Source organism: Scylla paramamosain, chromosome 20 (genome assembly GCF_035594125.1).
Source record: "Scylla paramamosain isolate STU-SP2022 chromosome 20, ASM3559412v1, whole genome shotgun sequence".
In the NCBI taxonomy this organism is placed as follows: Eukaryota; Metazoa; Arthropoda; class Malacostraca; order Decapoda; family Portunidae; genus Scylla; species Scylla paramamosain.
In genome coordinates, this window is record NC_087170.1 from 21,161,958 (window position 1) to 21,178,020 (window position 16,063).

The window sequence follows — 16,063 nt, forward strand, 5'->3', positions numbered from 1 at the left end:
TGGCCCAAGGTGACATTAGACCAAAACAAATTAAAACACACTCAAGCGATCGGCTCCCGTCTCCTGTGTTCTTGTTGCCCCTCCTTTTAAAAGTATCGCTAGCTCTGGTCTGAACAGGGCTGTTGTCAGTTCACGAATCCTGTTTGTCAGCCTTTCACTTTCACTTACCGTTTTTGTAATCTGTTTCAAGACTGTTCACACAAAAAGTCTTCATCAGTGATTTCGTTAGTGATGGTGGTTGCGCATACTCGGTGTCATTACTTACTTGCTTCATATGGAGAGAGAGAGAAAGAATAATTACATTTATTGTTATTGTTATATTTATTTATTTATTTATCTATTTATGCTGTTAACCACATCCTCCCTGGCTTCAACTCGCCCAGTACGTTAGATTAAGAATAAAGACGTTACCCCAAAATTTCGTACTCCAGGACAAAAAAAACGGTGCCATGCTAACGGTGACTGCTGTGGAATAGAGCAAAACTGTCATGTGGCTTGTTAAATTTATTTATTTATCATGGAAGACGATGCATGTCAGAAGGGAGACAGGTTGTTGCCATGGTGTCTCAGTAGCTCATCTTTCACTCCCATGAACACCTGACACTAAAGTGGCTTATGACTACATAGTATCATATTTAGTTACCTGCTATTGTATTTTAATATACCAAAAGAACAGATGCAGTGGAATGCAATAACGTTATTCTTCATTCTGATTGACACTTAAGTACACAGAACATACTTTTTTTCGGTATTTCTTTAGCACAGTGAAACCATAAGAAAATATATATAACAATGTTTTCTCTTCTTCGTGTCCCGTTACTTTGGGAAGAAATATTCATTTAGTGAGTGAAGATAATACTTGTTAAGACAACGACTTCTTCATCTTCCTTGATCTGTAAAGCAGGGACGCGGAGGCTGCAATCACCACCGCTGTCATCACCACCAATGCCCACACGTCCATATTGCACAGATGGTACTTGAAAACAGCACCAAGAAAAGATACAAGACCGTGCTGATAAGTCGAAAATCACCATAACCAATAAAAGAAATCTCAGTGGGGAAGATTGTGAGGCACTGCCCTGTATTCTGAGATACTTTAGACTCTAAATGAAGTTGCTAGATTTTCAAGAGTGATTTTGCGGTTTTAATGGAAATGTACAACAAAGATTTGAATAGTTTAAAGTTGTCTTACGGTATAACATACAAAATATGCACCACCTGCCTGTGGTGATGGTGTTTTCCTTAGAAATGTACTGTTTCTTTCAACGTATAAAACTCTCCTTTAGCTTCGTGGGGGGTAATGCAGAGCTTATTGTTGTGGAGAACTGCTTATTAAAGAATTACAGTTTTAAATAATTTACCAAAGTAAGGAACTTTTCTTCTGTTCGCTCAAGTAATAATGATCACATCCTGAGTGACTGTAACTTTAAATACAACCTCAGTCTTTCTTCGTTTTCCTTGACCCACAGCAGCAACGGGCCAAGACTAGAAGAATCCTGTAGGAGAGCCAGGAACCCAGGATCAAACTTGTGAGTGTCATCGCCACCAGTAACGCCCACACGTCCACGTTGTACAACTGATACCTACACACAGGGAAAAATGAAATACACTCTTAAGTAGGATGGCATTAAGCATAAGCTCGTGGTAGACGAGGCAATCGAGTTACGTCATAATAGAAGCAAGAGGAAATGAAAGGCTGATTTGTTGCCATGAAAGAGGGGCTTAAACTCCCTCGTGGGGCAACAGGGCGAGGATGCACCTACCAGGGAATGTCGACGGCGGGAGAGCGGAGGTGGTGTGCTCCCTGGTGCCGCAACACATACTCAATCCAGTAGGTCGCCCAGTCTCCCGGTGACATTGGCTGGTCGTGGATAATACTGGCGCGCCATTCAACTTTTTCCTTCACGCTGCAATACCAAGGCGTGGGATGACTTTTAATTTCAAGACCTGATGTATTGTTACTGATTGTAGTTCATCTCAGCCACGTTCATTCATGGGAGATACATATACTACCAGAGTCTTTAGTATTCATCAGCATCCCTCATTCTCTCACCTTGCATCATTCAAGAGCTGCAGAATGTGGCTGCGCAAGTTGTCATAGGCAAGGTCCTCCCAGTATAAGACGTGCCCCCAACCTTCTTGCTGCACTATCCGCATGTTGTGGTGCTGATCGATGGAGACTGGCATTCCCAGAATTGGCACCCTGTGGTAGGTGGCCTCCTGAATGCTGAACAGACCCCCGTGAGTTATAAAGAGGCGAATCTGGGGATGACCTACCGACCAAGAAAGAAGGAAGCGAGTTATTCCACTGTCATATGTACCTGTTGCCACCTCACACCAGATTGCGTACTTCCCCTAATGATATTAAAGGTAAGACATCGATAAACATGAATGTCACCAATAGAATTCATGAAAGACTTGAAAACTGACCGAGGATATCCTGCTGAGGGAGCCACTTGGACAGTCGCACGTTAGGGGGCAGGTCCTCTATGGTGTCCTCATCCCATTTCCAGAGGACTCTCTGCTCCAGGGACCGAAACACTTCCACCAACACCTTCCGGTATCTGTTGCCGTAAAGATCACAGTAATTTCACAAAAAATGTGCTTTCATTCTCACGAATATTCAGCTATTTTCACCTCACTCACTTCTCAGGCATTTCGGAGGACTGGACGAAACTTCCCAGACTGAAGTATATAAAGCCTGGCTTCCCAGCAGCTGCGACCCACTGCTGCAGGTCCTGGTGAAAAGGGAGAAGGTAAAGGTATTGAGCTAGAATGGACAAGAGCGTGTTTTGTCCCTGAGTAGGTGGTTACAGGAGAAAGAGTAGAGGAGTTCCTACCTCGGGGAGGGGCTTGGCGGGTCTGCAGTGTATTCCACCGGCGTGAACCACAGTCGGCGTGTAGGGCAAGCTTGGGTTTTCCAGTGTCCTCACACTGAAAAAAAAGTAAGACAGGGTCATGCCCATTTTTGTTACTTGTCGGCTGCCTGCTCCTCCACACGCTTCCCTTCACATACCCTTCCCTTCACACACTTTCCTCTCAACTTACACATTAGTAATGAAGAGGCTGCTTTTGCGTCGCAGGTCGTGCAGGCTTGGCATGTCATCTGGACATAGTTGACGCTCACGACACTGCCTCTCTTGACTGCGGCAGTTAGAGAAAAAAATATGTAAATAGTTTGATGAATTGATTTATTGATTGATTTGATTTATTACAGACAGTGGCGCAAACTCATTACCAATTAGTCTCTCGACATTTAGATATAGTGAGAAGAGAAAGACGGTTTGCTCGTGTTTACCAGCTGTAAGATGCCCTCACAGTTCGTACGAATCACTGCGTCCGGCTTTAGCATTTTACACTAGTTGAAAAAATAAATAAATAAATCATTGTATAAATCATAAATGAGTACATTTTTACAATAGAGACCTTGGAAGTATCATCCATTCGGTGGACAGAGTCCCAAGCAGATTGTAGAGGGTGTTGATCGTGCGTCCCTTGAAGGTGAGCGGGATCTCCAGGTCGAGGAAATAGTTGGCGCTCAGTGATGGAAAATCGGGACTTCCTGACAGCGGAGCAAACGCTGGTGCAATTTTATTTGGGTTTACAAAGATGAAGGGAACCTGGTGAGATGCAAAACTACTCAATCTTTATCAAAATAATGCATATATATACATAGCAAAATCTCAAACTCAAAGGGAGTGGGTCAGTTGATATTGGGGAGACTGATAATGAAGTCATGTGATCAACAATGTCTTTGGTCCACACTGATAATGAAGTCATGTGATCAACAATGTCTTTGGTCCACACTGATAATGAAGTCATGTGATCAACAATGTCTTTGGTCCACACTCCCCAGTTCATTTTGGACGCGGAGACATTGGGGTATGAAATCATTTGGTACTTGGAACAATTGGGTCCCAAATCATTTAGGGCTCACAAATATATAATATAATATAATATAATACTATATAATATAATATGATATAACATAGTGTGTGGAGAATATTCGTTTCATATTTAAAAGTGTTCACCAAACAAACCTTGAGTTTGTGAGCAAACGAAAGGAAGCATTCGGTGAGTCCAGCATGCAGGATGACCAAGTCGAACTTCTCATCATTAAGGCGCTGCACTCCCTCGTAGCTTAAGGCCTTCACGCAAACCTGCAGCATGTCGTCGTAGACTCCAGCGAAGGCGGTGTTCACATTCGTAGTGAAAAGATTTGGCAAGTTTTTGAAGAAGTGGACGTCGGGCACGAACACCACTCGAATGTTTGGTCTCCCTTTGGTTGATTCGAACCCTGACAAGTAGGTCACCTCCACAAAAAAATATTAAATCAAATTTAAACTCAAAACGTGGAAATAATCTTTACTTCTGCTTCTTTGCTATATGCGTTCATATGCATGGAAATAAATAAATTAAAAAAAATTGTTTTCTCATGCAAGTGATTTTAATTGTATGAAACTGGTTTCTATCTGTTCTTCAGACACCTTGATATGTGAGTGGGGTTCTGGTGGTGATAACACACGAGATAAAATAAGGTAGCTTTATTTCCTCTAATGTTTTGATAGAACGTCGTCTTCAGATAATACAGATAAGGAGTGGTGCGACAGCTTATGCATGCTTAATGCCTCACCCTGTAGGTTCGCCTAGGGAAGTCGTCTGTTGGTTGACCGAGGAATAAAGTTCTGCCCCTTCCAAAGCATTACCACACCGTCACCACCACCACCACAGTCCCACCCACTTATCCTAATACTACAGCTTTATGATCGGATACAATATTTCCTCCGGAAAATCATTAAAATTACTGCAGCTCACCGTGTGGTTCCGCTGAGCAAGATGCTCCGCTAGAGGCATGAAGAAGTTCTCGTGGCTCCTGGTACCAATGGGCACTGCCATCAGGATCCGTGCAGCATTAATCTCGTGCACTTCCAACAGCATCACCACCGCTGTCACCCCTGCCACGACCGTCGCCATTTTACCGAACAGTCTCATGTTACTGGCGCGTTGGGTTCCTCTCCCAGCACAAATAGGCCTGAGGCGCAGCTGCTACTAGTCACTGAAAGACAGTTGGAGTGGAAAGCTGGCCAATGGAAGATAGTGACGGCGTGTTATCACGATGGCCGAGAGATATGTTTGTTAAGCTCTGAAGATAACATTTACTGAATTATTAAAACTAGGTGCAGAGTTCTTATACGAAAATTATTTACAGTAGCTGTGGCTGTAATTAAGTATTACCTGATGTCGCGAGTGTCCTCAAATATGCAAGCAATCAGGGCCCCTTCACGAAGTTTGCAATCAAATGCTACAGAGGTTTTCTCAGTTACTCGTTAAAAGAAACAAGATAACCATACTTTCAGCATCACGAAGTTCTATTTTCATAACCATGTTTTCTTAGGTTCATTATACTTGAAAAACAAAAAAGTTACTTGGTTTCATTCTCTTCTCTGCTACATGAACACTACTGCCGCTGTGGAGCTGAATTAGGCAGGCGCATTCACACTAGGCACTGAGAGTAATAAGATAAATAGCGTTTTCACCACCGGTAAACTATCAGTGAGCACGAGATAATAGCCAAACTACCAGACGGCTCTTATGCTCGAGAAAAGTAGTCGTACCCATCACCACAATGTTTGCCTTGCGGGAATCTTGAACGCTACGAAGCAGTGTTCAGTCATTAAGGATCAAGGCAATTAACAAATGGCTTAGCTTCGCCTCCTCTGCTGTGGTACAGAAAGCTAAACCCAAGATGCTAGCAACGAAGCTGCAAGATGCATGATGACTCGCCTCTTCTTCCAGAAACACATTCTCAAAGCGTTCTGTTTATAATTTTTTGCTAGGTTAGATTCTTTTTTTTCCAGATTCGTTGTTTCTCAGTATACGTTACATAAATATATAGGAATGAGTAGTAGTAATTTTAGACAAGCACTGCAATCATGGTTTCTGTCAAGAACCTTCGGTCTGTTAGTATTCGAGTAAATTATTTTTTAGACACGCAAGATAACATGACAACGTGATACCTCTACAGCAGCAAACTCACTCCAGTTTCTTTCAGGAGATGGTAAATCTCACTGCTGGGTCGTTTCGTTGTCTAATTCACTCGTACACACTTTTCCTAGTTGCATAATTACAGAAGAAAGAGTAGAGGAGTTCCTATCTCGGGGAGGAGCTTGGCGGTGTCTGCAGTGTACTCCACAGGCGTGAACCACAGTTGTCGTGTAAGGCAAGCTAGGGCTTTCCATTGTCTTCACACTGAAAAAAATAAGACAGGGTCATACTCATTTTTGTTACCTGTCGCCTGCCTGCTCCTCCGCACACTTCTCTCCACACACTTCCCTCCACACTTACACGTTGGTGATGAAGAGGCTGTTTCTGCGTCGTAGGTCGTGCAGGCTTGGCATGTCATCTGGACACAGCTGACGCTCACGACACTGCCTCTCTTGACTGCGGCAATTGGAAAAAAGAACATAAATAGTTTGATGAATTGATTTATTGATTGATTTAATTTATTACAGACAGTGGCGCAAACTCATTACCAATTAATCTCTCGACACTTAGATATATTGAGAAGAGAAAGACGGTTTGCTTGTGTTTACCAGCTGTAAGATACCCTCACAGAGTTCGGACGAATCATTGTGTCCGGCATTAGCACTATACACTAGTTGAAAATACTGTAAGTAAAATTACCTCCAGGTCGAGGAAATAGTTGGCGCTCAGTGATGGAAAGTCCGGAATTCCTAACAGCGCAACAAACGCTGGCGCGATTATATTTGGGTTTACAAAGATGAAGGGAACCTGGCGAGATGCAAAGCTACTCAAATCTTTGTAAAAATAATGCTTATATATACATACATAGCAAAATCTTAAGGGGAGCGGGTCATTTGATGATAATGAATTCATGTGATCGTCAAGGCATTTATCTTGGTCACCTTGCCATAACTGATACCGTGTTGAAGTTGCTGTAGCCGTGTTATCATCGGTCCCATGCCACTCAATACCAGTTTATACCGACCTCAGTTCAATATCTGAGTGCTTCTAAGGTGCCTCAGACTTAGGCATATCAAATAATAAACTTCAGTGTATATTTCCCAAAAAATAACTGAACGTGTCTACAAAACAGGTCAGTGCACGTGCAAACAATCGTCGGAACTCAGTATTGAACACACCTGGACCTGTAAACTCTTGCATAGCGAACAAACTGCCATACTTTGACTAATTAGGAGCTAGTGCTGTTCAGCATCTTCGTATCGCTAAGGAAGATGAGACTGTGTGAAAAAGTTTTGCCATTTGCGGCTGTAGTCGCGGTGCTGGTGGTGCAGGAGACCAGTGCAGCGCGAATCCTGATGATGGTTCCCATCGGTACTAGGAGCCACTTAAATTTCTTCATGTCCCTTGCGGAGCATCTTGCTGATCGGAACCACACGGTACGTAAATTACTGAAAAGTGTAAGTATTAGAGAATCTGACTCCTTAATGACAGTAATGAACGTAGTGCAGTGGGACTCGTTTCAATTTTAGGGGTTTTAGATTACTTTACTCTCTGGCACTGCAGCGTTGCCTTTTGTTTTTTCTTAAGATGTGACAAAGTGTAAATCAACTCAATGATTCTATCATTAATATCTTATTGGCTTCTCAGTCACACATGGTTGAATGCAGTTAATGAGCTCAAACGTAACTAGTCATCGGAATGTTGAAATTTGCATCATAATCATGTCTTCACTTTGTATTCCACTATCCCACCAATACAGACTTGATTCTCCTGAATGCCCACAGCCTCTCTCTCTCTCTCTCTCTCTCTCTCTCTCCATAGGTGACCTGTATCACAGGATATGAGTTTTCGACCAAGAAACCGAACATCAGAATGGTGTTCATACCTGACATCCAGATATACAACAAGATACCAAATCTTTTCGAAAGTGACTCACGCACAGCTGTGAGCTTCCTCCTCGAACTCCTGAAAACGGCTTGCGTCAAGGCTTTAAGCTACGAGGAGGTGCAGAGTCTCAGAGAAGAGAAGTTTGACTTAATCCTCGTGCAAGCTGTAGGCAGCGAGTGTTTTTTGTCGTTTGTCCATGAACTGAAGGTCTGTTCCATTCTATATTCACGTATTTCGTTTGCAACATATACTATTTAAGCAGATGATAGACATTTATCTAATCATGAAACGGAGATTATAAAAAAGTACCACCAACTCATATAGTTTTCTCTTAACTACTAAAGTAATTGGTAGCCAGTTTACCTAAGCTGAAGCAAAGTTTAGAATCACCCGGTACCTTTGCAGGTTCCATTTATCTTCGTCAACCCAAACAAGGCTGTCGGAATGTACGCCCCTTTATCAGGAACTCCAGCCTTCCCTTCCCTGACCACTGGCTTCTTCATCGACTTGGAGTATCCGCTCACATTCACGGGACGCATGATCAGCACTCTCTACAACATTCAGTTCACAGCGTACTACGATTGGTCCATAGTTTCGAGGTATATATTGAGAGAGAAAAGCATATAATCATATACTCATACAAACACTAAGGTGTGTGTGTGTGTGTGTGTGTATTGTTAATTCATTTATATTTCATGCAGTCAAGATGCAGAGTGTCGTGCGCGTCAGCTGTGTGCTAAGGACATGCCCAGCCTGCTGCAGCTCAGACTTAACAGCAGCCTTTTCATCACCAATAGGTGGGTAATTGAATGAAAAATTGTGTTTAGGACTGGGAGCTTCAGTGGGACTTTTTTTCACGCTTTTTTGTTGCCCTTGTCCAGTGCCTCTCTCACATGAAAAAAAAAATAATGTGAAGACTATAAAGACAAAACGTGACCCACACTCTGCCCTTTAGCGTGAAGACAATGGAGATCCCAACTCTGCCTTACACGCCTACAGTGGTGCACGCTGGAGGTATGCATTGTCGACCTGCCAAGCCACTCCCTCAGGTAAGTTCGCTTGCTTTATGTATTTATTTTAACCACGTACATCTATAATGTAACGCAAGATTTTTTTTTCACTCTTGCTTTAACCCCGTTGCCACCAGGACCTGCAGCAGTGGATCGCCGGCGCTGGAGAGTCTGGGTTTATTTTCTTCAGTTTGGGGAGTCTCGTCAAACCCTCCACCATGGACGAAAAGCAAGTGTTTCTAGTGTAATAATGATAATAATAATAATAATAATAATAATAATAATAATAATAATAATAATAATAATAATAATAATAATAAAAAAACGGTTTATTCTTCAGGCAGTTAACAAATTGAAAATGTACAGAGGGGGTGGGGAAATACTTAACATTTATCCTGTGTGTGTGTGTGTGTGTGTCTGTGTGTAAGCAGGGCACAGATTGTTGTGGTACCATTGTGACATTTGTTACCAAAGATACAGGAAGGTGTTAGTGGAGGTGTTCGGGTCCCTACACCAGCGGGTTCTGTGGAAGTGGGACGAGAACACCATGGAGGGCCTCCCACCCAACGTGCGACTGTCCAAGTGGCTCCCGCAACAGGATATTCTCGGTTAGTTAACTCACTTCATAGAATCGGTTGTTGGAGTCAGGAACACTTGAAGAAAGTACGTAATTGTATTTACAGCTTTCTCAAGTGCTGGGCCAAGAAGAGACTGTTGGGATGTTTAGACAGAAGATGCCACTACAAAGATGACTGCTTACTTCCTATCGTTCTCATGGACAGGTCATCCACAGCTTCGACTCTTCATAACACATGGGGGTCTGTTAAGTCTCCAGGAGGCCACATACCATAGTGTGCCAGTGCTGGGTATGCCAGTCGCTATGGAACAAAATGAAAACATGCGGATGGTGGAGCGAGAGGGATGGGGTCGTACCCTTTACTGGGAGGACCTCACTAATGATAACTTCCGTAACCGCATCCTGCAGGTCATGGACGATCCTATGTAGGTTTAAGTATGATGATAGTAATATCCTCTAAGTTAACTGTGATAAATTATTCGACCACAATTTATGTATGTCCTGGAGTCATTGTCAAATTACCAAGACATCTTTAAAGCCTGGGAAACACCGTAACACCGTTCTGGTCTCGCAGCGTGCGAAAGGAAGTGGAAAAGCGAAACAGAATAATGCATGACCAGCCAATGTCGCCAGGCGATTGGGCCTCCTACTGGGTGGAGTATGTTCTTCGACACCAAGGAGCAGTCCACCTTCGATCCCCTGCCGGCCAGGTCCCGTGGTTAGTGTCCAATTGTAATTGATATTTCCATATCTTTCCCTATTATTTGTGTTATTTGTGAGATACTTTGTCACTATCATATCCATCATCCAAGAAACTTAAGCACTTAAATAAACGTTTCAACAGTTGTCTCGTCTAGTTATCTGTAATCATTTCCCTCACGTGTCTGCAGGTACGAGCTGTACAACGTGGACGTGTGGGCGGTATTGGTGGTGGTGACTGTGCTGACTTTGGGACTAACTTCTTGGGTCTTCTATAGAGTCTTTCTAGCACTGGTGCATTGTTGTTGTGGCCCAAGGAAGACTAAGAAAGAGTAAGTAAACCCTCAGCACGCCACTCTTCTCACTACATACATAATGCGGCTCAAGAGGAACGATTGTATTCGGAAATACATTGTTTTACATTATTATGAGTTTCAGTTATGACCTAATCATCTTTAGAAAGTCCAACTAAAATCATGGTTTTTGCTATCTTTTAAACGCATGTTCGAAGATTCTTGTCTTGTGTACTAATGGAGCCTAAAAAAATAAATTGACCGTTTGGGCATTGGAATCACACCACACCTCCATCATTATCCTTTCCTCAGGCAGTGGCCCTTTACCACACTGCAATGTTTGGTATGAGGCACAAAGATTTTTAGGAAGTGAGTGCCACTTTCCAGGTTTCAGTTATACCGGGGGGTGTCTCTGTCCAGGACTGTAATGTATTGGCTCCTGGACCAAAGGCTGTCAGGTACCAGCCTGGAGATGTTTGGGTATCTATTAAATCAAGGTCAAAGCCATCCTTCCATTATCACATAAATGCTTTCCATCACTTTCGGAGACCTAATTTGTTGCTTTTAAAAACATGAAAATAGATCTAAATTTCCTTTATTATTTTTAGCAAATTTGTGTTGATAACTGCATTCAGATTACGCAAGACACTTTTGCATTATACATAACTGCTTTGCCGACGGTACATTTATACAAAGGTAATTAAGAGCGAAACGAGACTATGCTAAAGTGGTTGGATCCTGCATTTGAGCGACCTAGTCCAGGCGTGCCCAGCCCGATCCTTACAGAACTACGTAGCCGATTGCAACGAAATACACACCATATGGTATTACAACTCCTTCAGTTTTGTGTTATGTAGATTCATTACTGCTGGCTGGAGTTAATAGGTAACTTGTAAACACTAGAAGGATCAATATAATTTCATGATAAGCTCTTATGAAATAGGCGCTCACATGAGACATTCTCAACGTGAATCCAGCTTGTGTAATAATAACGAATATAATGATAATAATGATATACGGTTTATTAATATTGCTGCACAGAATATATATATATATATATATATATATATATATATATATATATATATATATATATATATATATATATATATATATATATATATATTTAAAGGGTTCTTAGTGGTTACAAGGTGTAGGGAATTAGTGACAAGTGGAAATGTTTTACAATGAAAACTGAATTAAACTATATGAGGTTGGTGGTGTGTGAAGTCTCCAAGGCAAGGCTCGGTCCTGCAGGTAAGGGCAAAGGCACGCAGCGCCGAGAGAAAAACCCTGGTGGATACGGGCACACACGAGCTTAGGCAGCACTGTAGGCAGCGGTGGGTGGGTGGCGAGGCACGGCCGGGAGTAGAGGCCTTAGATGCTGGGCGCCCAGCGTGTGAAGTCAATGTCTACCAGGGAGGGGTGTGTGTGTGTGTGTGTTACAAAGATGATAGTTTTGCACTCACAATAACGTCAACGAGCAAACCACAGTGTGTGTGTGTTTAAGATATAACCCCTTTGTCTCTACGCCACAGATCTAGTAGTTGTTTAATCGGAATTCTCTCTCTCTCTCTCTCTCTCTCTCTCTCTCTCTCTCTCTCTCTCTCTCTCTCTCTCTCTCTCTCTCTCTCTCTCTCTCTCTCCTATAAGTCGTATATATTATTTTTTCTCTTTTATGTACTTTTCTATTAGGCAGAAAATCTTAAAGGCACGATTGGGTTCATTCCTTCTTCGTCTTCCTTGAAGCGCAGCACCAGCGAATCAGCGCTCGAAGAATCCTAAAGGACAGCCAAGACATCAGGCTTGTGGTCAACATCGTCGTCACAACCAACAGCGCCCACACGTCCGCATTGTACAGCTGGTACCTGCATGTAAACACAATAATTATGCAAGTGTATGAAGATTTACAGTCCTCTCATTAACTAGAATCATTTTTCTTTGTGTGATACGAAATAAAAATGAAAGCATCCTACAGAAAGGACAATATAAATCAATTTATCAGATTCTGAAATTAGTGAACTAAAGTCCTTCGCGAGCAACACCAGAATAAGGATAGCAGTCGTGGCTGCGGAAGAAGATACACGACTTGAGACGAACCAAGGGATGTACACAGCTGGAGAACGGAGGTGGCTTGCTCCTTGGTGTTTCAGGACGTATTCCACCCAGTATGTCGCCCAGTCTGTTGGTGACATTGGCTGGTCTCGCATCAACCTGGAGCGCTGGTGAACTTCATCCAGTATCCTGTGTGGCCCCAACATGGCATTGATATAAGGACAGTTTACCTCCATCCCCTCCTCCGAACTCTCTTACTCTTCTCAAATATTGAAAAATTTGAGGTGAATTTTGTTGTTACTTTGAAAAGTCAAGCATGTATGCGGAGTAATTTCAAACCTTTTGTCATCCATGAGCTGCAAGATGTGTCCTCGCAAGTTGTCATAGGTAAGGTCTTCCCAGTACAAGACGTGTCCCCAGCCTTCTTTTTGCACCTTCCGCATGTTGTAGTGTTGATCAATGGCGACTGGAATGCCCAGAATTGGCACCCCGTGGTAGGTGGCCTCCTGAGTGCTGAACAGACCCCCGTGTGTTATGAAGAGGCGAAGCTGCGGGTGGCCTACATGGAGAACAAAAGAAGAAGTTTGCTATGAGGGTTGAATTTTGTTAATACTTTCCTCAGTGTGCCACTCTATATCCTATGCCCCTCCCCTGGCGATAACCGTCCCATCACGGAGCTTAGAGACAAGAAGCTGACCGAGAATATCCTGCTGCGGGACCCACTTGACCAGCCGCACGTTGGGTGGAAGGCTTTCCATGGTTTCCTTGTCCCACTTCCACAGCACCCTCTGCTGTAGGGACCCGAGCACCTCTACCAACACCTTCAGGTACCTGTTGCGACAAAGATCTCAGTTTGCTTATTCAAGATACTTCTTTCTTTCTTTGGCGCGCGCGTACATGTCTGTGTGTGTGTGTGTGTGTGTGTGTGTGTGTCTGTGTTAATGCACTTACTTTTCTGGCATATCGGAAGATTTGATTAAGGTTCCCAGACTGAAGAATATGAATCCCGGTTCCCCAGCTCCAGCGATCCACTGCTGCAGGTCCTGATGGCGAGAGGGAGCGCATGACTGTAGAGCATTAAAGTGCACACGCTAATGTTGTTTGGCAACAAAACGTTAAGATATAAGAGTAAAACGAAGTTCTTACCTCAGGGAGAGGTTTGGCGGGTCGACAGTGTATTCCTCCGGCGTGCACCAAGGTGGGCGTGAAGGGCAAGGTTGGTTTCTCCATCGTCCTCACGCTCATGGCCCGGAAAAGTAGAGAGGATTAGGCATGGCTACACACCCACCCACACACACACACACACACACACACACACACACCTGTTGACAATGAAAAGGCTGCTGTTGTATCGTAGTTCCCCCAAATAGGGCATGTCTGCAGGGCACAGCTTGCGGGCGCGGCACTCATCATCCCAACTGTGATTAGTAAAATTTAGAATAGTAAAATAAAGATGATTTTTATAAGGGGAGCTCCTGCTGCGACGGTAAAGCATATATATATATATAATATATAAACACGCAGACGTGTGTGTGTGTGTGTGTGGCTGGGTGGGTCTGTCCGGGTTTCGCGAAAAAAACCATTGAACTCATTGAGATCAAATTTGACAGGATGGTTCCCCTTGATCAGCGGAATGACATGAGCTATGTCTTAGTTACTTCCAACCTAAAACCGTTATATTGTTCAGGGAAATCTGGTACCGTAATCCAATTCGTGATGATAACACAAACTTAATGGCTACGGACAGAGGACATATACAATAGAAAACGGACGTATATTTTAGGTTCATTTTAAAGTAAACTTAGCTTTGTTAATAACCTAAGCGAACAAACAACTGAGGTAGGTAGGGTCATAAAACTTGCTTTGAAAAACAAAACCTGGAAACACCAGGTAATTCTGTTAGTGTATGTGTGTGTGTGTGTGTGTGTATATATATATATATATATATATATATATATATATATATATATATATATATATATATATATATATATATATATATACTTTTTTTTTCCCATGGTATAATATATTACATAATTGTAAATACATTGTAGGCATGGTGTTTTCTCTTAATAAGCAGAATTCTCTCGTGCCTTATTTCCACCACATGCCTTGGAATAAATACCCAGTCGTTGAACAACACATCAAATAGGTCTTGAGCAGTGCTCATCATGCGTCCCGTGAAGGTGAGAGGGTACTCCAGATCAAGCGCGAAGTTGGCCTCCAAGGATGGGAAGGGCGGTGATCCTGCTAATGCAGCATATGCTCCAACAAACTTGTTTGAGTAGATGTAGATGAACGGAACCTGCCAAATTATTTCATCATTATTGACATCATCAATGTGTTTTATGCCATCCATATCACAAAACACCTGCCAGCCAGCGGCCCAGTTCCATGGGAGCAAATAAAGAGATGCTTAGGAGGAAAATAGTAGTGACAGTACTAGAAATAGTTTTGGTATTATCATCATTATTATCACCGTCCCCTGTAACAGAAGTAACAAGTAAGAGCCACAGACTTCATATGCAACCTACGAACCTTCAGTTTGTGTGCAAATGAAAGGAAACATTCAGTCAGAGCAGCACAAAGGATGAGTAGATCAAACTTCTCGTCGTTGAGTCTCTGCACTGCCTCGAAGGCCAGGGCCTTGATGCACACCTCCTTCAAGTCGTCATAGATGGCATCCATAGCAGTGAATGTGTCCGTGGTGAAAAGGTTTGGCATTTTCTCGTATATATTCACGTCGGGCACAACCACCACTCTGATGTTTGGGTGGCTGCTGGACATCTCATATCCTGTTACATAAGTGACCTGAAGGGAGAATATGAGGTAATACTAAAATGTGGAGTTTAGAAAAGTTCTGTGTGTGTGTGTGTGTGTGCAAAGTACCCATTATCATCATATCATTTAATTTTTTTTGTCTAGTTACCGATCTTCCATTGAAGAAGCATAATTTTGTTATTCATCCAGTGTGAACAAATCTATCTGTGCGAGGAAGCTTAAAATGTGAGATAATAAAGAAAAGATGATGTGAAGCTGTTACAAAACTAAAAACAAATGGACCGATAAATATTTGCGATGTTACTCGTGCGCTGTTATGGACGTCACTATGACGCGACTGGTCCAGGTGATTCATGGGCATCTGTAGACTACCAACCCGAACTTTAGCAAGACGACGCTTTTATCAGCTTACCGTGTGGTTCCGCCGGGCGAGCTCCTCCGCGAGGGGCATGTAGAAGTTTCCGTGGCTCTTGGATCCAATGGGCACCGCCATTAAAATTCGCGCTGCATTGTTCTCCTGTACCACCATCAGAGTCATCACCACTACCGACATTGCCACCACTGTCGCCATCTTTCCAAATATCCTCATGTCACCAGAGCATCAGAATTCCCTACAAACATGTGTCGTTTGGACCACCTACCACTCATGCACAGCGCGAGTAGCCTTCACTGAATAAAGCAGTTATGCAGAGCAGGCAGATAAAGACCTATGATAAGAGTGTGTGTGTGTGTGTGTGTGTGTGTGTGTGTGTCAGAGTCTGTGTGCATGTCTGTAT

At 42.9% G+C, this 16,063-nt stretch overlaps 3 protein-coding genes across 12 annotated transcripts in view; 1 reads left to right on the plus strand and 2 right to left on the minus strand.

Moving 5' to 3' along the window:
- The window catches only part of LOC135110609 (UDP-glycosyltransferase UGT5-like), an 88,455-nt gene extending 77,872 nt beyond the window's left edge, over nt 1-10,583 (plus strand). For 4 of the 8 annotated variants that reach the window (XM_064023124.1, XM_064023121.1, XM_064023125.1 and 1 more), the window contains 9 exons: nt 7,807-8,079; nt 8,278-8,471; nt 8,574-8,669; nt 8,828-8,921; nt 9,020-9,111; nt 9,357-9,490; nt 9,665-9,884; nt 10,034-10,177; nt 10,350-10,583. In XM_064023124.1, coding sequence (XP_063879194.1) covers nt 7,807-8,079; nt 8,278-8,471; nt 8,574-8,669; nt 8,828-8,921; nt 9,020-9,111; nt 9,357-9,490; nt 9,665-9,884; nt 10,034-10,177; nt 10,350-10,494 — 1,392 coding nt within the window. In that variant the 3' untranslated portion in view covers nt 10,495-10,583. Of the gene's footprint in view, nt 1-6,965; nt 7,443-7,806; nt 8,080-8,277; nt 8,472-8,573; nt 8,670-8,827; nt 8,922-9,019; nt 9,112-9,356; nt 9,491-9,664; nt 9,885-10,033; nt 10,178-10,349 lie in introns of those variants that run through there. The other 4 variants (XM_064023126.1, XM_064023127.1, XM_064023120.1 and 1 more) reach the window with 3 other exon arrangements.
- On the minus strand, nt 492-5,517 carry LOC135110610 (UDP-glycosyltransferase UGT5-like). Of its 2 annotated transcripts, none has more exons than XM_064023129.1 (11): nt 5,427-5,517; nt 4,816-5,056; nt 4,041-4,313; nt 3,427-3,620; nt 3,049-3,144; nt 2,841-2,934; nt 2,647-2,738; nt 2,431-2,564; nt 2,054-2,273; nt 1,764-1,907; nt 492-1,583 (listed from the first exon to the last, which is right to left on the minus strand). In XM_064023129.1, the coding sequence occupies exons 2-11, from the start codon at nt 4,990-4,992 to the stop codon at nt 1,439-1,441; spliced, it is 1,569 nt and encodes a 522-aa protein (XP_063879199.1). In that variant the 5' UTR covers nt 4,993-5,056; nt 5,427-5,517; the 3' UTR covers nt 492-1,438. The 2 variants fall into 2 exon arrangements, with proteins under 2 accessions (XP_063879199.1, XP_063879198.1); XM_064023128.1 differs by having other exon boundaries at nt 5,236-5,481.
- A 1,429-nt stretch (nt 10,584-12,012) lies between the features above and the next one.
- On the minus strand, nt 12,013-15,972 carry LOC135110608 (UDP-glucosyltransferase 2-like). Of its 2 annotated transcripts, none has more exons than XM_064023116.1 (10): nt 15,700-15,972; nt 15,045-15,317; nt 14,618-14,811; nt 13,829-13,924; nt 13,653-13,746; nt 13,458-13,573; nt 13,204-13,337; nt 12,846-13,065; nt 12,552-12,695; nt 12,013-12,319 (listed from the first exon to the last, which is right to left on the minus strand). In XM_064023116.1, the coding sequence occupies exons 1-10, from the start codon at nt 15,874-15,876 to the stop codon at nt 12,175-12,177; spliced, it is 1,593 nt and encodes a 530-aa protein (XP_063879186.1). In that variant the 5' UTR covers nt 15,877-15,972; the 3' UTR covers nt 12,013-12,174. The 2 variants fall into 2 exon arrangements, with proteins under 2 accessions (XP_063879186.1, XP_063879187.1); XM_064023117.1 differs by having other exon boundaries at nt 13,458-13,549; nt 15,700-15,971.
- Between the last annotated feature and the right edge of the window lie 91 nt (nt 15,973-16,063).